The 27,544-nt window shown below is 41.7% G+C and overlaps 1 protein-coding gene across 9 annotated transcripts in view; it reads right to left on the minus strand.

Annotated features, from left to right (window-relative positions):
* The window catches only part of robo2 (roundabout, axon guidance receptor, homolog 2 (Drosophila)), a 364,614-nt gene that overhangs the window by 14,102 nt on the left and 322,968 nt on the right, over nt 1-27,544 (minus strand). For 4 of the 9 annotated variants that reach the window (XM_049575689.1, XM_049575684.1, XM_049575688.1 and 1 more), the window contains 10 exons: nt 25,769-25,893; nt 25,503-25,674; nt 24,281-24,469; nt 23,313-23,339; nt 19,693-19,735; nt 14,190-14,317; nt 13,006-13,278; nt 11,892-12,017; nt 5,115-5,274; nt 261-524 (listed from right to left, as the gene is read on the minus strand). In XM_049575689.1, coding sequence (XP_049431646.1) covers nt 261-524; nt 5,115-5,274; nt 11,892-12,017; nt 13,006-13,278; nt 14,190-14,317; nt 19,693-19,735; nt 23,313-23,339; nt 24,281-24,469; nt 25,503-25,674; nt 25,769-25,893 — 1,507 coding nt within the window. The remainder of the gene's footprint in view (nt 1-260; nt 525-5,114; nt 5,275-11,891; nt 12,018-13,005; nt 13,279-14,189; nt 14,318-19,692; nt 19,736-23,312; nt 23,340-24,280; nt 24,470-25,502; nt 25,675-25,768; nt 25,894-27,544) is intronic. The other 5 variants (XM_049575690.1, XM_049575685.1, XM_049575692.1 and 2 more) reach the window with 3 other exon arrangements.

Below are 27,544 nucleotides of genomic sequence, written 5' to 3' on the forward strand. Positions count from 1 at the left end.
AAATTGTGTCTCTTAGAGTGAGCAAAATACAGTAGTCGCCTAAGTGGTAGCATGGGCCCATTAAAATGAAATGATTAATGGGTTTATCTCCACTGCACACACTGTTGACATGAAGAATACTGCAGGACCAAAATAAATCCTGGTGGCAATGCACGCAGAGCAGAATGTACAGTAAGCATTTTAAAATGACTATTTATTTTATGAAATATCACAATATAGCTTTGAAGATAGCTAGATAGATTTTATACTGCAGTGCTTACCATGTCTGTTTTGCCATGTCCAGTTGGTATGCTCTGGTCAGTTCATCCAAATGTGCCTGGAGCATGGGCTGCATCTCGTCCCGGGGAGAAGGGGTAAGGGTGGCTGTGGACTGCTGTCCAAAGGAAACAGCAGCCGGGGAAGAGGCAACCCCTCGGATGGGTGGGGTGGGGACCCTCTCCTCCTCCTCCTCCAGCTCATCCTCCATGCCCTGGTGAAGATAGGTCTGCACGGGCATGGGTGGGCCCCAACCATCACTCTCGTACCTGATGTCAGAACAGAAGAAATGCTTACTGCACAAATGTTCAAAAACATAAAATGTAATTGTTTATTTTTATCAATTCACAAAATGCAAAATGATCTAACGGAGGAAAATACTTGGTTTGACCACCCTTTGCCTTCAAAACAGCACCAGTTCTTGTAAGTACACTTGCACAAAGTCAGGGATTTTGTAGGATCATAGTCAGGTGTCTGATTAACCAATTATACCAAACAGGTGCTAATGATCATCAGTGTCATATGTAGGTAGAAAAACAGTCATTAACTGAAACAGAAACAGCTGTGGGTGGGGGTGGTCAGACCAAATATTGATTTAATTGAGATTTTTCTTTTGTCTGTTCACTTTGCATTTTGTAAATCAATGAAAGTAGCAATTAAGCTTCATATTTTTGAAAGCATTCTTACTTTACAGCATTTCTTCACACCTGCCTAAAACATTTGCACAGTACTGTGTACATATATTTATATACGCATACCATTAGTGATTAATCTGGTTTGATTAAAAATTTGTCTACAAAATCTCAGAAAATATTGGTACATGACCAAAAAAGGCAGCAAAGTCGCACAATTGAGTAGCTGAAATCAGAGGATGTTTAACATTTTTGATTAATAAATAAAAAAATGACAAATTATCAGTCTATTATCAAAACATGTGCAGATTAATTTTCTGTTAAAGTTGGTAACTGAAAATAACTTTGCGTCATATTTGCTGTCTATAGGAAAAGTCATGTCCCTGCACTTATTCCAATCAGAGCTGAGGAGTCTTAAACACAACTGTCAGTCATGTCAATGATTCTCATGAACTGCAGTAAAATTGTGAAACTAGGCAGCACTGATCAAATATGAATCAAGATTCTGTTACTGCATTGTCTAGTTCTCGTCTCAAATGTTTTCAGAAACATATTTTAGTGTACTGTTTAGCTGTAAAATGAGAGGGTTTGTGACCAGGCTGCCATGTTGGATACAGTCAACCAAAGTACAAAGCCCTGCCCACTGGCTGCACCAACTTTCTAATTTTACAACTAAACAGTGCACTAAAATATGTTTCTAAACATCTAAGGTAAGAAATAGGCAACACAGTAACAGAATCTTGGTTCATATTTGATCAGCGCTGCCTAGTTTGACAAGTTGACAGCTGTTCACAAGCAATTATTGAGAGCTGTGTTAGAGACTCAGCTAGGAGTAGGCAGAGGAGTTTCTATTTTCGCAGACTATGCGTCTCATTTAGTGCTGTGTGAATATAGTGACAGTTTCAGAAAAAAATCAGAAAGGTTAGTTATCACCAAAGCTACCAACTATGGCTTTAATCAAGTAATTGATAGATTAATTGTCTTAGCTCTGGTCTAATCAACTATATCTAAAATATATAAGTCACCACAACCAAAAATGTTTCACAGCCATTACACAGCTCATTTATTTAAACACTATGCTTAATGAGAGAAGAAACTGGAAATACTTATGGACAGAAACAGATCTATAATAGGTCAGTGATATTGTTAATGTCTCCTAATTTAAAACAGTTACTGAAAGAAAGAAAATATCAGACATCATACAGGTATTAATATTTTAAGAGAAATGCCTATGTACTAACACAGAGCTTTGTGACCTTGTCCAACTTTCGAAAGAATTTGTTAAACGACATCCATGAGTGGAATTATAGAGGTAGTCAGGCTTCACTTCCTCATAGCTGTGCTTATACATGCTGAAATAATACTGGCCATAAAGAAAATGTTCATTAAAGAAATTTGTCAGTGCACACTCCATAGGACATAACTGTTTTAATCTGCTGCCATTAAGAGCAGCCTCAGATTTACAGTGCACGAGACTCTTCATTTGCCAGATAGCCTATTAAAGCAGATGACTCTCCCACATTGGAAATGGGAGTAAGAGGACATAGCAGCTACTGGACCAAAGACAGAGACACAGCATCACTTAAATAAGCCTCTGTTACTTTGTGTCTACAGCAAAATATGTCTGAGCTCCTGTTGGATTCATTATAGGAAATGATATGTTAAAATGAGCCAGCTGATTTAAAATGTAATGCAACTGGTGTGTAGGTAAACGTAAAAAGTGATTAGTATTGCATCAAACATTTATAAGAACTCTGGCAGCTTTTTACACCTGCTTCAGACTCTGAGGTGGAGGATAACACTCTGCTGATATGAATCCCCCTCTCTGTCCGTCTGTCTCTCGCTTTTCTCTTTATGAAACAATGCAATTATGATTTTCTTCCCCCACTATGGAATTCAGCAAATAGATTAATCTGAAACCATCTGTGTATCTACATGGTGGTAGCAGCAGCAGGAGACTGCTCCAATGTTGTTTTTCTTTTCTCCTCCATTTATTTTCCCGTCATGAAGTCGTCCCATAGATTGAAGACAGGATCAGCAGATAGTTTGATCTGCAGCCATCTGTATATGAATTTTGTGTAAAAAGCCTGCGTAAGTGCGTGTGTGTGTGTTATCTGGCTGCCTGTGGAGGCTACACACACACGTTGATCCTTCACTTTTCTCCAGATGTACAGTTGTACAGTAATTAGCTGCAGAGAAAACAGAGCTGAACCCTGTTATTGCGCATGGCAATGTGTGGTGTTGCTTACCTTGGCAAGCACTGTCTTTTTTGTTCCAGCAAGCAACACACAAGATTCTCTGCTACTGAGGTAGTCAGAGGATGAAACATACAATGGTAGCAATAAGCAAGCTCAAGTGCATACACCACAAAGGTGGCAATCTCTAATAGGCATATTCTGTAGACCTCGGGGGTGTAACACAAAAATACTATCTGTGTCTGTTTATTTCACAAATAAGAATATAAATATTCAGATTTCTATATCTACACTACACTGCCATTGTGTTTTCTGTGTTAAATTGTTGTGTACTGCCATTTTTATCCCCCATAAGAGCATGTATAAGGTTAGCTGCTCACAAATTATATACATTACATTTGTAACATAATATTTCAACCATTTACCTACATCATATCTGTATGTGGGACCAAGACAGTTTTGTTTTTGCTCCTGTTTTTCCACAGCTTTCAGTTAAAGATCTAACACTTTTTATGCACACAAAAGACTTATTTTTCTCGTTAAAATCCATCTTATTGAGCACTCCTCCTTTTCCAGGATAATCCATCCACCTGGCAGTTGTAGCATAACAAGATGCTGATTAAACAGCATCATTACTACACAGGTGTGCCCTGGGATGGTCACAATAGGAGGCCAATCTAAAATGTGCAGTTTTATGGTGGGAAAAAAAGACATTTATTGGGATTTCACATGACTGCACTACAGAAATGCATTTTTCTTGTCACAGATATACCCCAAAGAATCAGTCAGTATCTGGTGTGACCACCATTTGCCATGCACAGTGAGACACATCTCGTTCACATAGAGCTGATCTTTGTAATCTTGGAAAAGGAGAAGTGCTCACTAACATGGAGTTTAAACAAATTTGAGACCAGATTTTAAGAGAAACAAGTCTTTCGTGTGTATAAAAAAGTCTCAGGTCCATAATTTAAACCTGTAAAAAATGTTTGCAAAAAAAAAAAAAAGTGCTGCATTGAAATATTTGTTAATTGTTTATATGTGTATCAAAACTAGGGATGCATGATAATATTGGCACGTTAGTATCAGCCAATATTGGATTTAAAATGAAATATTGGAATCGGCCAACATGCTTTTTCTTATTTTGCACAATAAACTAATATTACTTTAATTGAAAAGCATTTTATTTCATGTCTCCATCTGCTGGTGGGTCATTACCATAGAGTATGCATGCATAATAAGATGTTAATGCCACTACAGAAGAGACTTGATGATGGCTAAAATTAGGTGGAGAAAAAAGTGTATATATCAATATTGTTATCAGTCCTAAAATCCTAAATAAAGCTAAATAAAACCTGACTATGTAACTGTTAATGGCCTAAGTTGAAATAGGGTCAACTAACTGAAATAAAACAGAAGATAAAACAGGAATATAAAAGTCCGGAATAAATTGGGCTGCATTGCAAAGCTCTCTTGGCCATACTGCATTTGCTGTTGAAATGGTGCTGAACTTCAGCTTGTCAGTTTCCTTTATATTTTCAAGTCGCGCATTAGGCCAGGCTTCAATACCTGATCATAAGGTAAAAATAAAACTGTGCAGCATCAGTTAAAGAGATAGTGCCCCCAGAAATGAAAATTCAGCCACTATCTATTCACAAATATGCCACAAGCGCGCAGACGTGAATGCGGTGCGTTTTTCCAAAAAACTTTTTAAGTCGGGCTTCAGGACACTTGGATAACTACGGACGAGCAGTATGGAGATATTTTGTGGTTTCAATTATGTGGTTTTGGACGTTTGAATCTGGGGCACCATAAGCCTCCATTAGGTGGAGTTGTGTTGCTACCCCCTCTCCCCTTGGATCTCCACAAGTGTTGTGAGGACTCTAAAACTTCACATGAGCCTCCATCAGCATGAGGGTGACTAGATAAAGGCTGAATTTTCATTTTTGGGTGTACTATCCCTTTAATATTTATGCTGCACTGAACACTGCTCATACCCAAATAATGTATTTGTTTAAAGCCCTTGTAGACATACCCTCCTCCTTCATGATGCTCATTGGGATAATGGTCCATCTCAGTGCCAGGGAGAGGGTGAACAGGGGGAGGGGGCAGGGGAACATTGGCCCAGTTGGATCCATTGGCTTTAGTGGGTTTGGAGCCAGCCTTGGTCTTCTTCTTCTTCCCTCCCTTTCCACCTACAAAGAGAAAAGAATGCATTTAAGAGACACAATCATTGAAAATTAGGTTGTAAAAGAAAATCAATTAAAAACTAATATACAAGTGGGGTAGCATTGCAAGTTACAGTAGCTGCTTTTGCCATGTGACTAATGTGTAACCAGAAAAAAACTCAATTAAGTCCAAACATGCTACTTAGATTACAGATCCATTTGGACCCAGTTTCAACATACCCATAGAAAACTGTACACAATTTCAAACACAAGATTTCAATGGGCTCCTGGCTGTCAGCACTTACATAGAAAAGCTCAAGGTTGCCGTATGAAAAGCTTGCTTCCATTGATTAATTGGTTGAAAGGCCTCAAATCTCCATAGAAACAGGAGAGAACGGCAGTAAACGAGGTTGAGGCAGACCTTTGTGCTCCACCCATCCCTCAGTGTCCCCTTTCACACCAGGCTTTGGGCTCCACAATGAAATATCTCACTTCACAGCATCATCATAATGAATGGCTTGTGTAGTGTCAGTGTGTCCCTAATGGAATTCACTGAGAGTCTATTACTACTTTCATTTCTTTTATTACACCGGAGAGCCGCTAACCCCATCCATTTCCACTCATATCCCTCCAACGCCAGATTCTCCTCTGTCTCATCCATCTTTATAAATCTGCCAGCCAGGTCAATACTGGGTTTTATACGATTTGGTCACAGTGGAAGAAACCTATATTTCTTTAAAACACATTCGACTTCAAGCCCAAATCTGTTTTTAAGCTGAGGTCTATACAGTATACATGTATTCCTGAAGACTAAGGCGTGGCCGATGGAAAATTGACATATTACAGTTGGATCGTAATACAATTTAAAATCTAAATCCAGTTTGCTCTGAAACTTATAAACAAAGAAACATAAGGGAAATGATTTATTTACATTAACTTAATTTCAGAGGTGTTTTTTTTTATCAACTGGCAATTTATTAATAAAAGACACTGAGAAAAAAAGCAGTTTTTGGATGGTTTCTTTAACATCGGTTTGTAGCTCATTTTAATTCAATTTTAATTCTTGTGGAAATAGGAGCACTCTTCTTTTTTAATTAACTGTAGACAATTCAGTCACTTCATTTCAAACAACTTAAGACCTGTGGTACTGGTGTCTTAATTACCTGAATGGGTAGAACATGTTGCCTTTACTAGGGCGGCAATCACAATTATTTTCATTATTGATAATTATTTTTATCAATAAATCCACAATTGCTTGGTCTTAAAAAGCATCACAATGTCCTAAACCTCAGGGTGACATCATTAAATTGCCTGCTTTGCTCAACTAACAGCCCAAGACCCAAAGATATTTAGTTAAGCATCTTTGCTAGAGGAAAATATACCAAAACCTAAATTTGTCAATTATCAAGATAATTTATTACTTTTCTGTTGACAAATATACAGATTTTTTTTTTTTTTTTTTTTTAAAAATACATCCTTTTGTGATGACGGATAATAAAAAAGTACACACAGGTTTTTGGTTTTATCACATCCTGTCAGAAGCACCCCCAAGAGGTGGTCACGGAGGGCTACAGCCACCATGGTACAATTGCTGGACCCTCTTCTGCCCCCCTTGTGAAAATAGTCAAAAATAACTGGAGGCAACATGACTGTCTTTAAGAGGCTGTGGCACACTCATTTTTAAGATACTTGGGGCTAGAAGGGGGGCTACACAATCCTCCAAGCTAGCTAAACTGTAGCGAGGAAAAAACGGACACAGCCACTTTCAGAGGGGTACTTAAATTCAGTAATGGCTTTTGGTTTCAGTGTGTGTCACCCCAACATTTTTTAATGGCCCCACCTGACCACCCTAAGGCCCCGATCATACAGAAAGCATTTTAGCAGCTGGAGGCCTTTTTGTAATTGTTTTAAACAAGAATGAAGCTTTTTCCTTGCAGTTTTTGTGTTGTGACACGCCTCACATTTCTGCGATCTAGGTGCCTGGTGTTTTTGCCAGAGCACTCTGAACTCCTCAAGTTGAGAAAAACTTCAGTTCAGAGCGGAAAAGCGCCCTATGTCATCTTTTTTTCATGATAATGGTACAGGTTGCTGGATACCCAGAGCTATACAGCCTGACGATAGACAGCAGGTTGTCAAACTGTCCCCGAGCCATCCTGAAATACGCCTGGAAATGGACATCATCGAGGTGAAGCCCCCGGACCAACTGGTGGTTCTCCCTGTGATCCACCCTTTTCATTAAGGTCTCTTGTACCCACACAGATCTCTGTTACTCTGTGCTCAACAAACTATTTGCTGTCAGCCACTCACCATCAGCCAGAGCTGGAGCAAGTACCCTCTCTCCGTCCATTTTAGTAACTAGCTACTAATTACTGCGGAGGAAAAAAAACAAAAAACAAAAAACGTAGATTGATTACACAGGAAAGTTAGTGTAAGGATGTCATGGGGTGGTTGCCTAGCAACAATAAAAAGGCACAGCAAGCATTTTTTTCTCTCTTTTTTCAACTAGTGACATTCAATTAAAAAAAAGGCAATGCCGTGCACCTTGCATTTTGCAACCTGTAAAATGGGCCCTAAGGGAAAATTTCCAGGGGCGCCACTGCATCTCGTCTTGAATAGCAATATCTATCAAGTTTATCACACACTGGATAGCATCTCCATGGTGTGCAATCCTGTACTGTGCCATTGATTTTTCAGCGTTTATTAATACATAAATGTTCTCTCATGCTTATTAGATTGTGCATATGGAAGGGAAGAAGGAGGCACACTGTAGAGTATTTGCATGTATTAATCCATTTGTGGCAGTGCCTCTCTACCAGTAAACACTTAACATCTCAATCCAGGAAATAACCCAAACTGACGTCACCAGCCACACAGACTAGTGAAAGCCATCTTTGGAAACTCTGTTGAACACATTTGTATCTGTCAATTGTTGGTTAGCTGTCGCTGCCAAAGGCCTGTAATCACTTTTCCCAGCACCACAAAAAAAGGCTGCCAATACTGCATCTTGTGCAATGTAACATCATGCACTCTAATGCAATCTAATAAACTGGCTTGACTCAGGCATGGTAAAAAGTAGATCACTGTCATCAAAAGAAACCTACAGAGGCAATGAGGTACAGGTCTATTGATTTTTATGGCAGCCAGATGGCAGAGACAGAGGAAACTGCACAATATGTTTTAAATCGTCGAAATTCCGGTTCTATTACTCTTACAAACTATTTTACCAGGAAGAAAAACAAAGGCCCTTTAAAGATGAGCTTTGTAACAATGCTGGGGCAGTGGAGGAGTTATCAGGCATGAAGAGATAGACGGGGTGTCAGAATAAGATTAATAAAGAATGGAAGTAATAAAAGAAACAACTGTAAGCCCAAGGCAGGCGGCACCACAGTGTAAGTATAGTCTGAAAGTAATTGGGTTTCCTAATCGTACCTCTGGGCGACGCTTGACTTTTACCAATAAATGGTGAGCTGACGTGATTGTTCAATCATCCTTAGTCCCTCCACACAAGACCAGCCATCAATATTGTAAATGAGCCTCTTCTAGGGAAGGATGGTCTGGCAGAGGAATTACAACAGCTCACCCCAAATATGAAAAATACAGAGAGAGAGGCTGTGGCTAGGAGCTACACAGGAATTACACAGCGAACCCATCTCCTCTGACAAAACTGGGCCTCTCTTCAAAGGGGAACTCATACTATATATAGATTCAGCGTTGGGTATTTATACCCAAGGTTTGGGCGCTCCCAGCCTATAACTGCAGGGCTGCGCAGCCTTGAGCTTGCTCTGTTTTCATTGGGTGCGTCAGTGCTGAGGGGGAAAGCCACAGAGCAGCGACTCTAGAAAGACTACACAGCCAGATATAACTTATGAGTGGGAGAATCATTTCAAAAAGGACATCAAAATAACTGAAAGTCATGTATCATCATTTTTCTTGGCTATGTTTAGAAAACAACATATTACATAATGAGGTGAGATGCAACATATATGGAACACAAAAGGTCACACACAACAACGGACTGCACATAATCATCGACTTTGTAGCGTCACAGACAGCGTGAGTGTGAGGGGAATGTGGAGTCTTCAGGGTCTCAAGCTGCTACAGAAAACACAGAAAACACCAGCTACCTCTTCTCCCCTACACTAAGAAAGGTTTTAATGAGCAGCTTCATGTCCCCAGTGGAGATCCATGCTGCCATGAAAGCTGCTCTATTTCTGTTCCTTTTCATCCTGCTCTCCTCCTTCAGACCTGACATTCATTATTCTTTCCATCTCCTCAGAGGGAGAGTGAGGCACTGTAACTTCAACTTTCCCCCCTTCAAATGCTGAGTTTACTTTGGTTGTATCAAACCTTAGCTTGTGCTGATTCAAATTTCCATTACTGTTTAAAATGTAGTACATAGTGCACCACATATACTATATAAAACACATTTAGACTCAAAAACCCATTTTATTGCTTATCTCCTGTTCATTATAGCAACGGGTCTAATGAATAACACGCTAATTAATTCACTTTTATGGTATCAATAATACAGATGCACGCTCATTTTTTCTATCAGTCTTATCTATTTATTTATATATTTTTTTCAAGTAAATGTGCGAAGCTGTACCCAGAACTCCCTGAAACAGATAACCTTGATTATACCATAAAAGGGTAGGTGGGAGGCTTTTGACCAAGGTTAACACTTTAAACAATAAATTCCTTCCTATATTTCAAATGACATTCATCATTCGTCTTCCTCACAGTATCTACATACTGTAAGCTTTTATTTATTATTTCCTTTTTTGCCAAGACCTTGATGAGAAGATTGTTACCACTCTCATCCATTTCTGTTAAATATGAAGCTACAGTCAGTTATGTCTGTTAGCTTAGCTTAGCATAAAGACTGGTAGCACGAGGAAACAGCTAGCCTGGCTCTGTCACAAAGTAATAAAATCCATCAATAAATTATATGTTAGATATGTTTTACTTTATCTGTTGTTTTAACGAGGGGTTATGAGTTATCTTTGGACAGAGTCATGCTAGCTGTTTTTCCCTACTTTCAGTCCTAATGCTAAGCTAAGCTAAGCTAAACTAAGCTAAGCTAAGATAAGCTGAGCTAACAAGACAGTGGCTGGAGAAGGCCTACTGAAGCGAGAGTGGTATCCATTGACTGTATAATAAAGATGGGCAATTTGACAGCTCTGCAAAAGAGAAGCCACAACATCTTGATCGCTCCCCCTTGTGGCTGGCTGCAGTATAGATCATAAACTCCACCCCTTCCATGTTAGCAGATGGGGCATGAATCAAACTAAAAGTCAAGTACGCAACAAATAATTTGTCCCAAAGATGTTTTTTTTTTTTTTCCTCTCTCTATCATTTCAGGTAGTTCCTTTAATGCTGATGTGTGTTCAAGTGTTTGTTTTTCTGATAAGATGGTCTCAACTAGTTATTTGATACAATAAAAAGGGGCTTTGACAACATGACTGACAGCTGTTTGTGCCAGTCAGTTTGCTCATGACTGGTTGAATGGGTGTATGGGTGGGAACATGAGAAGGCAGAGATTGCTTCTGCGCAGACTCTGGCCCCAAATGACATCACTAGCGCAAGATGCCAGCAGCAGGATATTTTTGTATTTATGGTGGTATCGATCTTCTTATCTGACTCTCAGCACAAAAAGTTGAGCAATTCTTTTAAAGCATATTATCTAACATACTGTGCAGCGATAATTCTTAATTATGTTTCTCTACATGTTATAAAATAGCAATACAGCATGTGCAATGTCCACTCAGCCCTCAGTAACCTGCCTGTCTTCAGGAAGAATCTGCCTGTAAAGCAAGGCCGCCTCACATCCTTCTCTCTGTCCACTGTGTGCCGGAGCATTGAATTACAGACCAGTTAAGGCAGTGGCTTGTAACTAGATAAAAGAGGAGAGTGTAGGGGAGGCAGGCAGAGGGCTGCCTTGGTGTCCTATAAATGACATTGTAATTCTCTGAACATGGGTTTTAGTGTAGTCAGCCACCATTAGGAGAAGAGGGAAAAAGGGAGGTATTTTTGCCACTTTACCCAGCCAAGCATCTCTAATGGTGTGTGTGTGTGTGTGTGTGTGTGTGTGTGTGTGTGTCTATAGTCCACTCTGTCTGAAAGACTCCCTCTGCCCCTATTCCCGTCTGCTCACTCACACAGTGAAAGACAAAGCCTTTACAAGGACCGGCAGTGATGGCAGAAACCCAGCATTAGCACTTGCAGCGATATCCTGTCAGGAGATCACAGAACTATTCTTCCTCTCTGATTTAAATGTCCTGCTTCTTTCTGTTCCAAGGAGCTGTTGACTCCTATCCAATATCACAACATGGCTGTGTACAGTAGTAGCTATTGTACACAGAAACCCATATGACTGAAAAAAATACTCAAAGAGCATTAATCCATCCAGCATTAAAGCATTTCACATATAATGAACTGTAGGCAGCCGGAGCTGTGTGAGCAAAGCATCTCTGGTGAGGGAGAGGGACTGTGCTAATAAAATTTTTCTCAGATGCCAGGTTAGTACATGCAAATAACAGATCAATAAAGCAATTAGGATATCAGTCAATCATCGAGTCAAGCTGCAGAGCCCCAGAGAGTGTCCCAGTTTGTTTTTTATAAAATTCTCTGCTGCGTAAACCAACCTGAGAGACTGCCGCTTCGCTCTGAGCTGTTGTGAGAGCTGGTGGTGCTGAAATCTTGTGATTGGTTGTGTGGTATTCTATTAGACAATCCTTCGGCCAATCGGTAGTCAGGAATGAAAAGGAGGGCTACAGTGGAGGTTAAAGGGCAAAAATCACAGTGGCATCAGGTGATTGGCAGTTAGCACAAGCACATGCAAACATGCAGTTAGAGCATTGAGCAAGCAGGACAAATTCAGGATTCATACATTCAACAGGGTGCATTTATTCAACCTTTCATTCACTCAGTGATTTGTATGCAACAGGCGCTGTGTTTGCTGGACAAATTTGATTTGTTTTTGATCCGAAAAACACAGCGCTAATCTTTGAATCAATTTTCAATTGGGTAAATGAGTCAATAGTGGAGATTTTAATTCAATATTTGTCCCCCTTCAGAGAGATTTTAATCATTCATAATCACATATGATCATACTTCTTAAAATAATGACAGGGTGTATTAGTAAAACAGTTTTTAAAGATTCATTGCATTAAAGGGACTATGTAAAAACTATAATTAATCTGTTTTAGACTGTTGGAAAATGAGATCATAAATATGTATTAGAATACAGCCGAGGAATACTCATTACACCTAAAGTATGAAACTCCACTCGGCTTTAAAAAATCCTGCATCAAATCCACGGTAATTAATTTGGATTATTTTCTTAAACATTAGTCAAGCTAATATGGATTGGCGATTACCCTGAAACTGAAGGAGGGGTGGTACTATCATGAAAAACCCGGCAAGAAAATGGATGGATGACTTAACTGCACTGCTCTCTCATGAGATGTTTATTCAACCTTGGAGTGTAACCAAGATGATGTCTGCTGGGGGAAAATGACTCGTTTTAAGACAGCCTCCCTCAGACCACAGTGGCTTTAGGAAGGCTTCAGAGACTTATGGTGGAAAAGTTTTAACTCCACATGGCCTGGTTACAAATGTAAATGTGTGATCTGGACTAATTCACTTTGGTTTTGATGTCCGAGGATAAGAATAATCAGCTATTGTACATACTCTATATACACTTGCTAAACCTCACACATGAGAACAACAACATCCCAGCTTCTCAGCGTAGCTTACTGTTGTTGCAGGAGTTCTTGTCGGGCAGCGAGTACCCCAGGTTGGCCATCTCCTGTTTGGCCTGGAGTGAAGCCTTCCACTGGGCCTCGGGCAGGTCCACTGCCAGCTCGTGGATGCTGCTGGAGTGGAGAATCTGGGTGGTGGCATAGGGAGTGGCCTGGGACGTTTGGCCAGGGCTGTTGTAGTTGGCTTTGGTGGTGAAGTCTATGCTGCTGTAGATGGCTCCATCAGAGAGCATGGTGCCTGTTTTATCTCCTTGCCCAGTGGGGAGATCTGGAAAAAAAAAAGAAAGGGAGGGAGTTTATAGGATAATTGTTCTCTAAAAAAATGTCTAGAATGTTTAAATAAAGATTTGTCTGCTGTTTAATGGCTGACTATCTGTATACATCAGGTCTTGAGTGACCAGGGATTCAAGTACATGTGGTTCTGCAGTGTTATGGAATTACAGTCTGTGTCTTTGTGCTTTCGGGTCAGCTCACATCTTAAGAAACAGCACTTAATAGGCTGATCTCATTCAAAAAACTCAGCCCCAGTTATTCATGCATCCCAACCCTCAGCCTCCCAGTTGAGGTGTCCTGTTTCCCCCACATGTGTGGATATCTCACTCCCCTCCCTTCTCTGTTCATATACATGAGGGATACTGCTGCTGCTCTGCATGTGTGTGTGATGACAGAGGAAGGGAGGAAGAGAGGGAGAGAGCCAGGGAAAGAGCAAGCAGACTCTCTCCGTGGTGCATGGTTTGCATGCCCAGTGAAGGGGAGATGATGTAGAGCCATGGCGGAAGTGTCCGCATCTGCGCCAGTCAAGCTGCGCCTGTCCTTCACGACTGGCTGCTCAAGACCATCCTTTCAAACACCCGCCCACCCCCTGCTCCTCTGCCCGTCTCTCCCCACACATTCTCTTGCTCTGAGGTATGGGCTGTGACACCAGGCTGGACTATTTGCCATTACTCAGCCTGGTGACAGTGGAGGCCCTGCTGTTAATGCTCTAGCTGTCCTCTGAAGTGATATATAAATATAAACCCAAACACACGTGCAATATGCATATGTGTATACATCTTGCATGCACATATGTACATGATGAACAACAGGAGCTCTGGTAGAGCAGAGAGGAAGATAAGTCATCATCTTTCATCTCTTACGGTCTCTTTCTCACAGCACCTGGGACAGCACCAAGGCACTCACCTCCTCGGCCAAAGTTACTCAGGTCATTGGGTCCCCCGGAGCTGCTGTTGACAGGCAGGCTGGTGGCTGGCCAAGAGTCCGCTAACCAGGGGTAACCTGGGTCACTGGCATTCAGCAGGCCTGGCCGGCTAGGAGGAAACACAGGATGAAACACTCGATGAAACATATGCTGTGAGATTACACAACACCACAGCTTCTTGTAGAAAAACACCCTCAATCGTTTAATATGCATGGTTTATTTCGACATTATGTTACTGGATTCCAAAAATAATCAATAAAAAAACATGACAGCAATCAGCCGTGAGACAATGTGAGGCCAAAAACATTAAACATATGTTTAAATGTTAGTCTGTGCACAAGAATGTGTGGTGGTACGCGATAAGCTTGCCATAAGCCTCTCAAGCTAATGAAACCCTTCTGAGATAGGGGGAAATACTGTACGGATACATTTTGTCGCCCCCACAAAGTTGGAATTCCTTCAGGCAAACGCAGCCCTTTATCTCTCTGTTTCTCCTGCTGTGTCTTTGTCACATTCCCTGAGTTATTAAAGCAGAAGCACACTATGGAGACACTAATGCATGCATTTGCTCTCTGCACACATGTGCCACAGTGCACGCTGACAGCCACATGTATACGTTTCTTTATTCATTAATATCTTGCATATTCTGCTGTGTTTTCACATCAACCCCTTGCGGTGATGTCCAGACAGTCTAAATCTTATTTGATGAGATGTCAAAGCTCAGCCCTAGCCTCACCATGATGCACCCGACCCACTTGTGGGATGCCTGCATATGGGAGAGGGCAGCTCCATTTAACAGGTGTTGTGTCCCTCCTCAGGGGGTGAGAACCATAAAAAGCAGCCATTAAGACTTTAACCTGTCATGGGTGACTGCTGGGAGGCCATTAGGGCCACTTTACTGTACAATCACGTCTGAGGCTCGTTACCATGGATAACACAGATGGAGTTAAATGAGAATGAGAGATAGAGTTGAATGTCTTTGTTTATGTGTCACTTTACTGATATATCAAACCCTGGCTTTTTCTATTGACTTTGCATTAAAATGGATTAGAATGCAATGAAAATTTAAGAATGTAAAATTAATAGTTTTTTCTAATAGAAAGAGGAAACATAGTAAACACACTTTAAGCAAACAAAAGACCCTCAAGAGAACTATCAGAATTATTTTGCTCTGTTTATTTATTTTCTTCTGAGAAATCACACCCTGCAATGGTCAAACACGCACCACATGTGATGAAACGGATGGCATTGCCTTCTCAGAAACACAGCACACCCCGCTGTTTGTGCCCGGCAGTGCTGTATGTAGCAGACTACAGATACACATGTGCGCTCTGAGAAGCTGCAGAGCACAGTAGTTAGCAGCCTGGCTGCCTGACGGGGCTTTTTGTCTCAGCTCCAGCGGGGTGACGTGTTGGCTCTGAGGGACTGGGAGAGAGTCGAGCCCTGAGGACAAGGGCAGGTAATGGGCGTGCTGCAGTCAGTCTCTCCCTCAGCCACAGGTTCTAATGAGAAGAGCTGTTCCACAGAGGGGGGGGGGGTGTCCAAATGAACTGCAGCACTGGCAAGCTAAGAGCCCTCGCTGTGGTTCCTGAATGCCAAAACAGGCCCTCGGGGGAGACAAGTCATTCAAATTGATGGCTGTGCATCAGACACATGCACTTTTATAGGGTAATACATCTCTCCCTGTCCTTCTACCTCTCTTTCTGGCTGCCATGTTCCCCCACTGCCATCATTCTCTCTTGCCATACCATCTTTCCCTATCCCTGTTTTCCTTTATTTCCTTTTATACACCTCCATATCCTCTTTCTGTCCCCTGCCTCCTGAGCGCTTAGCATCTGTCAGACTAAAAATTCCAAGCAGCTGGAAAGAAGAGGACGCTGTTCTCTTTTGTTGACTCAAGCAAGACTGCACCACAAATGCGCGTCGTCTAAAGTAAAAGACCATGCCTTTGTGTCGTTACTTGTCTCACTTGTCTTGTGTGCGCCATCGAGTCCTCCCCCAGCCCACTAGAGAAAGACCATTTGAAAGAGAAGGAGCTGACAGTGGAAATGGCTGCATTGTCCTTGTATTTATCACACAGCAGTATTCCTGCTAAGGATAATTAGAATAAGACTGATTTCTACTGGCGATATTTGTTATATATATGTGTGTGTTCGACTGTGTGTGTGAGTGTGAGATGGTGGGGTGATGGGAGGCTGGTGTGAGGAGAGCGGACACCAGGTCATACATCTAATGAAAAGTCAACACCTAACTTTTAATCCCTGCCCACCCTACGATGGATGGCAACCTTGGCAGATAAAATTTGATTTGGAGCATTTCCTCTTCCTGTTAGACATTTGAGTTACGTGTGATGGGTAGGAAACCATAAATACTGCCTAAGATGCCTGACACTGAGCTTCCCATAAATAAGCCAAGTGAGAGATATTAATTCCAAAGCAACTTCATAAATCAGATGTTTATGGTCCCACAGACGAGTGAATGGAATTTGGATTAAAAGTCTAGACATTAGCTAACACTTAGAGCAATGGGAAACACAGATTACTTTCTAGATTAACTCTCAGGGAACATGATTTCATTTAGCATTCAGATCCTGGGATGTAAAGGATCTCCATAGCAACAGTGTTGGTGAAACCTGTTCACTGCAATGCTCAGCCCATTCTCCCTGCCTATAGGAGTGAATCTGCTTTGCTAAAATATTGATCAGTGCAGAGATAGGAAGTTATTACTACCTCCTAATTACCATCTCCCTATTGGCAGGGGGATAAGGAATGAGCCCTTATCGGCTTTTATCAATTTCAATTGAGCAGCCAAAGTCAAATCGTCCAGGTCTACCAATCTGCAGCCTATTCATCTTCCATGAATCATTTATTTTGTGATCGATTAAATGTAATTGTTCAGTCAGGGCAATTTGGCAGGAGCCAATGAGAAACTGGAAACAGACGCGGCTTCATTTGCTATTGTCTAATTAATGCAATAAACATCTCATGTAACAAATGAACACATTTTCCTCTGATACTCTGCAACACAGTCTCACTCTCAGGGCAGATGGGCAAGTTGCAACATCTGGGATTTGATGGCACTAGAGTGACTAACGGATCAGAGGCTCGTGTTAGAGTTCCAGACTGCATCCCATTCCAGTGTTGTGAAAATTGTGGCAGTCGCTGCTACTGACTAAAGATATGACAAATATAGAGCACCACAAATACAGACATTTCAAATCCCATTCGCTGGAGTGAGAATCAGAACCACTTATGTGGAAAATTGACGGAAAAACACTACAGCAGAAAGTAGATGAGAAAAGGCATGGCAAGTGGCGTGGCTAATTCATTGAGAGCATGCTGGCAGCTCACAGAACAATATAGGCAAAATTGTCCATTGTGGCATCCAGTGATTCGCACACAGTAAGGAGAAAAAAATAGCATAAATCTAAAAATGCTGCAACCCGACTGCAGAACAGACACATTCCCAAAAGCCCAGGGACACAGGGTCAGATTTAGTTGGCAATCTCTCACTGAGTGTTTGAGATCTAGAGACTTTACCTAGTCAGGTGTGATAAGCAGTAGATAGACAGAAGCCCGGGATTCTCAAGGGAGTCTCTTGAATACCCACAAAGGCTCAGTAACTGGTGTCATTGAGATGTGCCCTATTCTCTGTAGCCCCTCTCTCTTTCACTAACACACACTGAAATGGAGCAGGCTGTATGGGGGTGCAAGTGGGGTACCTCCACACACCTCTCCCCTGGGTAATTATTTTTACATTATTACATGTGCTCAGATCCCAGCCGCCCACGCAAGGTGACAGGCAAATTTATCACTCCAGAGGGCTTCTGGGTTGCCTGTAGCCGGCAGCGGAAGATAAATGACAAAATAAAAGCACTCTCTGCTTAAATTGTTTCTGTTAATTCTGTTGAGGAGATTTATGAGTTCATCTATCGATGCATGAACGGAGATGTGGTAGAAATGTATATTTGCACGCCGGTTTGCATGGCAGGCACACAAACAGGTATTGGTTATCTATCAATCTATCAGTCATTTATCAGTGTTACAATCAAAAGCTGCTTGTGTAGACATACGGGGATCTATTGTGCTTGTCCTTATTTTCTGTCATACATTTATATTTTTTTTTATGTTACAATGTCAGATAATCATATTAAATGTGGCCATAATTTCAAATAATAAGGTAAACATATAAAAATAATCCCTGTGAACACAAACCTCAGGTTTAAGGCTTCTGAATACTCTGTTTCCATTTCCTTTTTTTTTTTTTCTTTTTTTTTTACTTGAGCGACAAGGTGATATCAGATTGCGACAGATGTATATGGTTATCTGCTCTAGGCATGCTACTGCAGGTGTTTACATTATGTAGCCTACACTGCTAAATGAAGCTACATGCTAACGTTAGGGAAACATGTAAACTTGGTTGCAGATGACGTCAATTTCTCAGCAATCGTATCATTTTCCTGCTGGAACATGTCCAGTTGTGTTTAGAAGCTTTTATTGGTGATTTTTAATGGAAAAATAAGTGCCGCTATCCAGTCATTCCCTGGCCTCAAGTAGCCTGAACTGCTACATGTAGCTACATGCTAATGACAGGAAACTTGTTTGTCAATGATGTTAATTTCTCACTAAATTCAGATCATATTCCTACCAGAACATGTTCGGTTGTGTTAAGAAGCTTTTGTCTGTGGTTTTTAATGGAAAAAAGTACTGCTATACTGTCATTCTGTAACTCTAAGTGACCTAAACTGCTAAATGTAGCTACATGCTAACATCCGGGAAGCATGTAATTGGCTACAGATTTTGTCGATTTCTCCCAAATTTCAGATCATTTTCCTGCTAGGACTTAACCAGTTGTGTTTAGAAGCTTTTACTGAGAATTTTTTAAAAGAGAAAGTAACGCTTTACAAAGTTATATCCTCGCTGCAAGTACACTGCTGCAAATAGCTACCTGCTACTGTCACAAAACATGTAATCTTGGTTGCTCATCTCTGGTGGCATTTAAAGGATTTTATTTGTGATTTTTCACAGAAGAAAGGGCCGCTAATCTCCTGAACAGTCATTCCTCTGCCTGCAATGATGGAGCTGAGATGTAGAGAAGCCGGAGACCTGAAAATGCTGACCAATCACAGCAGACTGGGCTTTTTCAAGAGGGGGCTTAAAGAGACAGGCGCTAATACTGTATGAAGCCTTTTCTGACAGAGGGTGACTACAGGTTTTCCAGCACAGACATTAACCATTAATGCATGTAAATGTTCTAGTAGAAACCAAAAATACAAATATGAACAAGCACTGAGCATAATAAAGCCTTTTTAATGCATGACCGTGGAGGAAAAGTCGTGTTAAGATATGTGAAGCTTAGGACAGAAATAATGAAATAATGATATCATGATGGGAGGATAATATTTTTTGTCTTTTTTTCATTTCCTTGTCATACTGCATTCAAACACTGAATGCCATTGTTTTTTGTTTCTGATGGGACACTCACCTTCCATTGCTCATCAGACCACCATCGACTCTCTGGAATGTCACTAAAGTCAGAAAAAAACAGAAACGAAGAAGAAAAAGATGGAGGAGAAAAAAGACAAAGCCATATATTTAGTTTTTCTAATATAATACATAGCAATCAACCAGGATTTATTTCCATGATCAAGATAAGATACATTGTCTTTTCAGTATTGTCCAGTTTGCCCTTGTGCTTGAACAGCTATGTATTCATCTGTTCTTTTAATACACAGCCGGATGGTTGATGGATTCACTAAGGGATCCCTCTGCGTCCAATGCCTTTCATGAAATTAAAAAAAAAAGTGCAATGATGAGAATTGCATATTGCTTTGCTTTGCTTTGCATAAGTGGAGACGTCATGTGCTCCTCAAGGACAAGATGCCTGATGAGAGGCAAAACTCATTTCATCTTTCTTATTTTGCTGCTGAGTTATTATCAGATTTGTGATTAAATCTCAGCCAAAAAATGATTAGAAAAGGCAGAGGGCTCATTAATCACGTTGAGTTTTCCATCTACAAGCGTGGAGGCTGAGTTACTGATCCTTCAGCTAGCCGGGCTCCCCAGAAGCCATGCATGTGGCCTGTTCTATTACAGTGATCTATAGATAACAAGGGCCGCTCTTTGTCAGCGGCTAGTAAAACTCCATGGCTCAAAGAGAGAGATGGCTGTGAAGGATCCATTTCATCTCTGTTCAACGACCGTGATGACAAAGCAGTATCCAGAGTTCTAAGCATGTAAGAACATCAATGGGTCGCAGGAAACACAGGAAAGCAGCAAGAGTTTTGGAAATCACCTCATTCCAGTCAGGGGGGAAAAAAAGAGAGGAGGGGGGAAAAAAGAGAGCTGGTTTACTCAAGAGGGAGAAGGAGAGCTGTTAGTAATTTGGCTCATTTGTTCCACAGATGGAGATTAAAGAGAGAAGGAGGCTGAACATTCCTCCTCTCTTTTCTGTTTCATTCAGGTTGATTCCACAACAAGCCCAGGCATCGGCGAGAGAGGGGGCTTTTCTGTGGATGACGTAGTAAACCAGATGACAGGGAGAGGAAACTACCACAATAGATTACAGAGGCTGCTAACAGGACATTTTAATGCCTCATCAACATTACCTAAGCTTACTTAATCCAATTTTCTCTCGTGAACAATATTTTGGGATTTTAAACAAGAGAAACACAATCCAAAACTTGTCTAGTATGAATGTCCTAACAGTTTATTTACTGCATTAAGGTTTAAGCGACTGAATGGCAGCAAGAGGAATTAAAATATGTACCGCTAAACAAAGGTTTTACCCAGATAAAACCAACATTGCAGGTCTGCCTGAATAAAATATAGCTTTGACAGTTTGAGACAGAGTTGGCATCCCTTATTCAGTCATAGCTAAAGCCATTTCTCTTTGTTCCACCACCAACAAACTTGCATTAGAGAATTCTCTGAGGTTTGAGAGAGGACTGACAGGAGAAGGAGGTGGAGGCGAGGGGAGGCTGTGCAGCGGGGAGGCCTCTGAAGTCCCTATCTGTGCTCAGGCACATTTCTGGGCTGCTGTGGAACACTTTTATGTTAGCCAGAGTGACACGGCGGCATAGCTGTGCTTCTCGCCTCCGTCTTCCAGATAAGCACTTTCTCCAATATGAATACAGATTAATCCCCTTTAATAAGCATTAAGGGGGGGTGGACATAATCAGCGTATAAAAATTCCATCAAATCTCCTTCCTGCTGGACGCGTGCCTCAACAGTGTAGTGATTTACCTCTCCTGCACTGACAGCTTTAGGAGGCTGAGACAGGACACTCTCGATACATCAACTAATTGTCAATACAGAGGAGAGCAGCGTTGTAAGACTCTTCAGATGTGCTTTGGCTCGTGTTCTAAATATCACCTCACTCTAACTCCATTATCTTCACTATATTTGACCTTGTTTTGTGCTTGCCACTCAAAACTCTTTTAGTGAAATAACCTGCTTCATTTCTTGGCATCTCTGAGGTGTGCCTCCACTTTAAACCCAGACAAGTTTCACTGACATATTCATGTGATCTATAATCTGGCTAGCTGCTGCGTAAAGGCCTGAGTAAATTGGGTTTAGGGCTGTAGGCTCCAGAGGAAACCACCTGGCAACATATGTACTTTACCCCACCGAAAAAAGTAATTGTTATCTTTGTCAGTAAATCCAGCAAACAGAGTGAAGGGCAATGTGCTGACCCCTGACTCACTGTACCACAGCTATAAAGTACACTGGTACTGTACAGCACAGAGGCCTCTAGGCATCATTTGCATATTAATCTGCTCAGTGTCTTTGATTGGCCACTCTTCAGTCAGCTCAATCTACACACAGTCAAATTAATGATCTGTACAGTGTTGGTGCCACTCAGGCTTAATTCAGCAGACGACAGACACTGACTATGTTTAAATGCACGCTAATGTTCCTCTATTTTTCCAAATATGACAATATCCTGATTTTGATACGGGTCATGTAAACAGCATGTTCCATTTGGATGGTCCCAATTAGGCCTTACAAGCATACTTTGGATACGTGTAAAGTGTATTCAGAATATGCATCTCCACTGGGGTTTTTAACCACAGTTTGTGACACACGGCCTCTTGCGTGTTCACAGTCAGCTCTGTGCTAGGGTAGAGATGTGTGCCCAAAAGCCCACATTTCTGGTCGGAAGGAAAAACACACCTACTTTTAAATATTATGAAAGACTTTGAAATCCACAGGTCTTTTGATATGCAGTTATATCTCAAATATGATCTTTTCAAGAAGCTGGTTCAAGGAATGAAAGAGAGAGGCTGTGTTTGCACCGTCAAACAGGTCCGCCACGGTTGATGCAAAGAAGGAAAATGGCACAGCCAGCTCCAGCCATCCCACTTTTCCATGTTTTGATGTGATAAACGACATGTTAGAACATCTAAATTGGAGTATGCACAGCTACATGTTTTTCGGAATAAGAGCAAAACCGGAATATTTCGTGCATGTAAACATAGTAACTGACAATGTAACACTTTTACATCCATCAGAATGTCTAGTTTTCCAATAAACAAAATTTAGCCATGGTAGCCAAATACGTACAGTCACAGTAGCGGGGGAAATTGTCACAAATAAAGAAGACGAAAGCTAAACAGAAGGAAAACTTAAAAAATACACCACCCAGCTGCCTAACTGACACCTATGGAGGACAGATACAAAAACTGCAACACGATCCAGGTCTTAAAAAGAAAACAAAGATGAATAAGATTATTGGAGGAGGAGGAAAATGTGCGGTTACCCTGCACCACAAGACAAAAGAAAGACAGGATGATACTTCATTCAAAAACAGGTAGCCACAACAGAAATACACACAAATACAACACAATAATAAGGCTGTGGGATTTGCAGGAATAAAGGCTTCAGTTTGCAGGGCTTTGGTCTTGGCTGATGGCAAATCTAGATTTCTTTGACTTGTAAATTTGCTCCTCTGGTTGGTTAAATTGCCTTCATAGTTATAAAGTTTGGATTTGCATTAGCTATGACCACAAGTCTGACAATCCAAGCATATATACTAAAAGCGGGCAGGAGATGGATCTGCATTGAGGTGAGGTGGGGTGAGGAGACGGGACAAATGAACAGTACCTGCAGGGGTGAAGGTGAAGGACTGAACTGCAAAACAAGAAGACAGAGAAGTTGTGTGTTAAAAGCCTGCAGAGATAAGCTGTGCTTTAGGGGTATCTGCACACTGGGGACACGGTCGAGCCAAGAGGTGCTGAGGGCCAGAGGAAGTGAGACCACATCGTCACCCAGTGTGCAGAGCGACAGCCAGAAAAGCAGCCAGCTCAGAGGTCACAGAGGTGTAGAGACGGTGGCACAAACCAAAGAGAACACACAAACACACAAATGTGACAAACAGAAATGAAGAGCAAATAAACCACACCAGCTTATAGGCTAGTAGCTGCCAATGTAAATGCTCTTTTTGACTTGCTAAATAAAAATCGGAAAAACGGCTAAATAAATATGTTTCTCTGAATTTCTGATATTTATTAAGGCAATTTTTAGAATACTGTGTTGCACTGCTTGCAACACTAATGTGTCAGTTCATTACCATTCTCTGCTCTCTAATTAAATCTTGCACCCTTGGCAGTGTATGTGGACTTGGTAGCTGCTTGTATTGACTGGAGGTCACTCAGTAAGATGTCAGGGTCAGTGTGTGGGAGAGGAGCTGGACAAACTCCAGCATCAGTGACCAGCAGAGAGTCCAGTCTGCCCACTCAGCTCGACCACCCTGGGCTATTAACCAAAAGTGTGGGTGGATTTGTCAAAAAATGTAACCCCCTGGAAATGATTCACACTGACATCTGTCTCCCTGTTGAGCTTTAACACTGTAGCCATCTCAACTTCCCTGCTAGCAACTCTTCTACATGTTTCATCAGAACTGTACACATTAAGACTGCAGGATGATTGGGTAGCAGTGAATATACTCCTGCTCTGACAGGGAAGAAAATTTATTTTTTGAATGGCTGACTTCTCCTTTGTTTGCTAAGGCACAAGAGCAGAATGTCAGTGTAAATGTGCATAGGTGACTACGACACTATGATCAGTCTAACCTGCATAGTTGCTCAGGCCCTTTCTCTTCTTTCTCCTCCAGTAAAGCCAGATGCTGAAGCCCATGAGGATGACCCAGCACGCCCCTCCAATACCAGCGATAAAGGCAGGCTGTTTCACCACATCGGTGATCTGTTCTGTGATGCTGTTGTTGCGGTTTCCATGTATAATCACGTCCCGGAACTCCTTACCTGAGGGCACGGGGATAAACAGGCAATATTAATGTGATGCTGGGTGGACAGCTACTGGAGAGAAACAGGAAATAACGATGCTGTTGGCATCTTTTGCTCCTTCAAGGTGAGTTCAAGTTATCACAACAGCCCTTGTAATACTGAAAGGCTTGAGAATAGTTTTCACTGAACAGAAGTAACACATACAGACACATGATGACAGGTTAAGGGCTGGATTAAGTTCAAAGAAAGTAGGTCTGATGAATTTCAGTTAAGATATCGACCAAGGGAGCAGGACATGGATCTACAGGGTGTGCAGTGAAATGTAATGTACAGACTGAAAAAGACAAAGCCAAAAAGCTTATAACAAACCCCCAGGTGAGCAAGTTATTTGCTTAGTTCAGCCCCTAATTCACTCCATTGCTGGTAAAACACACCATGTGAAATGAGAGGAGAGGATCCTGGTTCGTATTGATCTCCGATCGCAGCTCACCGTGACTAGTCTGCTTGACACTATTTCTTGGAACATGATAAGGCACAAACAAATGTTCCCACACAGTGACAGGAACAAATACACCCTCACACATGTTATACTGTATGTGCATGCATGCAAAGCTCCACAATTTCTCTTCATCTATATATTACTGTGCAACCACACGAGGACACACCCATCCGCACATCCACAGACACGCAAACACACAAGATATTATAACTGCAAGCTCTGGGCTCTGCTCTCGGAGATGGATTATGTGAGTGACATTGGGGAAATAAGAACATGCTACAGGCCAAGCCATCAGTTATGGGTCAAATCAGGCACAATCTGTCTCAGCTCCACATAAATCATATGTGGTCAGGCCACATATCAAAATAGTAGTATTTTAGCAATATTATCCATTTGGGAATTTCTCGTATTTAATGAAAACATTCTCACTATGTGTTCTTTTGCTGAAATCATCCACTAAGAAATACAACATTAATCTTTGTGAACACTGATGTTGACATAAGGAAAAACTTAAACTGGTTGTTGAAAAGTTGCGAATGCTTTCCATCTTACCAATGATAATAGACTGAGGTTCGCTTTTGACTCCAACTCCTGCACTTGTGCTGGCAGCCACCTCCACCCGGTACACCACTCCCACCTGCAGCCCACCCACCACCACTGAGCGAATGGCTGCATCCACTGTCTTATTTACATGGAAACGTGTCTCATTCCCCAGACACCAGATCTAAAGCACAGAGGGGAAAAAATAGAGAGGCAGTTGATTCCATTTGCCTTTGTATGAGTTAAATGAGAATACATGCCGACTCGCTGAGACAAACCTTGTACTCTTGGATGATGCCGTTCTGGTGGTCTGGTGGAGGGGGGTCCCAGGAGATGCTAATGGAAGTGCTGTTCTGGTTCCCCACAGTCAGGACTGTTACCTGCTGAGGAGGTGCACTGGGAGCTGCAAGAGGAGGCACAAAATAAGCGGGTCAACAAAGAAACGCACTATTCTGCAGCTAAGGCAGCAGAGGAGTATTTAATCATGACAACACAAGAATAATGGGATGCACAGCGATATTGTACATCTGAATGTGTTTGAAGAGGAGCTCATAAATATGTACGCACAAGTGCACACACACAAAAAGTGACACACACATACACACACTTTTCCATGGAATGTTATTCTTCGGGGATGGCACAGGTGGCTGAAGGCTGTCAAGATGTCTCATTAGAGGGGGATTTACATGAAGACCAGGGCAGGTCTGACATGGCTATAGCCTATCTTTAACATTTCACTATGATTTAATATCTCATCCTCTGCTCCAGCCCGGTGGATTTGCACAGACAATACTGCTATTGATTTGTGGAATGACAGCCTGGCACAGTCAGGCAAGTGCTCTCAGTCAAGCTAAGACTGGATGAGCAAGGGTGGCATGCGGGTCAACGAGCTTATAGGGTGAAGCCCAGACGAGAAGGAAATATGAAAAAAAAAAACATTTTAGGGGAAGGAAACAAGGTCTCAGTAAACATATTGACTGATTCCATCGATCAGCCAGATGAAACTAAAGCCAGTAGGTAAGGATCAGAGCAAAGCTTCAGAGCGAGGCACATCTAAATGAATCGGCTCTATCCACCGGCAGACAGAGAGTGGATAGAAACAAGACAAGTCCAAGCTTTCATAAACCTCACTCTGTTGTTATTCTGATGGCACCAATCTTCTGACCCCACAAGAGGTAACAGAGGAAAAATAAATAACAGTTGGCCCAACTGGAAATAACGTTTTAAAAATAATGTTTTCTCATTTCCGCAGTAGCTGGCAGGGGAGCGGCACCACGGCAGAATACTGACAGGTCAATTACTCCTGGGCTGCCTCTCCCTCACCTCGCCTCCATCCAAAATGGCACGTGTCACCCTGTAAATCTGTGCTCATCCCTCAGTGCGATTGGCCGCACCAGCCCCCAGGGAGCCAGAGGACCCTGGCATGGGGGAAGATGAATGGGTCCAATGATGAACCCAACACCTTGGCCAGATTAGAAACAATCTACCCAGAGAGCATCTGATCAACCATCATGCTTAGGGCTCTCCAACGCTGCATTACATCCAGGTGACAGAGTGCTGGAATGGTGCGGGGCAGCAATCAGAGGCAATGTCGTTCAAAGTTAATGTTATGAATGATTTAGCAGCTTATTATCATGCATATTTGTGCTAAACAATACACATTTTTCAACAGAGGCCCTGGAGGCTGTCCTAATAGAGCCATTAGCGGAGTGATGTATTGCAGGCAGGAATTTGACCCCCTGTCTCTCACACACACACAGTGCTGTGCTGCATGAAGGAATACAAACATATCATATCAGACGCCAACAGCTAATGTAAAAGCAGTGGGTGGTGTGGAAGGAAACTTGTGGACCTTCCCCAGAGACATCCATCAACGAGGATGAATATTAGTCCACTACAAATGAGCATTTATCCAAACATCGCTGATTTCCTCCCTCACTAAATAAGCATTATTTCACATAAAAGATGGGCCTTAGATGATCGTTCAGTGGTAATCAACTGTCCAGATGGAGAGTGAGAGAATGTGTGAAAAAGGAGGAGGGAGACAAAAAGAT

The sequence above is a fragment of the Epinephelus fuscoguttatus genome, linkage group LG5 (assembly GCF_011397635.1).
Source record: "Epinephelus fuscoguttatus linkage group LG5, E.fuscoguttatus.final_Chr_v1".
NCBI classification, from domain to species: Eukaryota; Metazoa; Chordata; class Actinopteri; order Perciformes; family Serranidae; genus Epinephelus; species Epinephelus fuscoguttatus.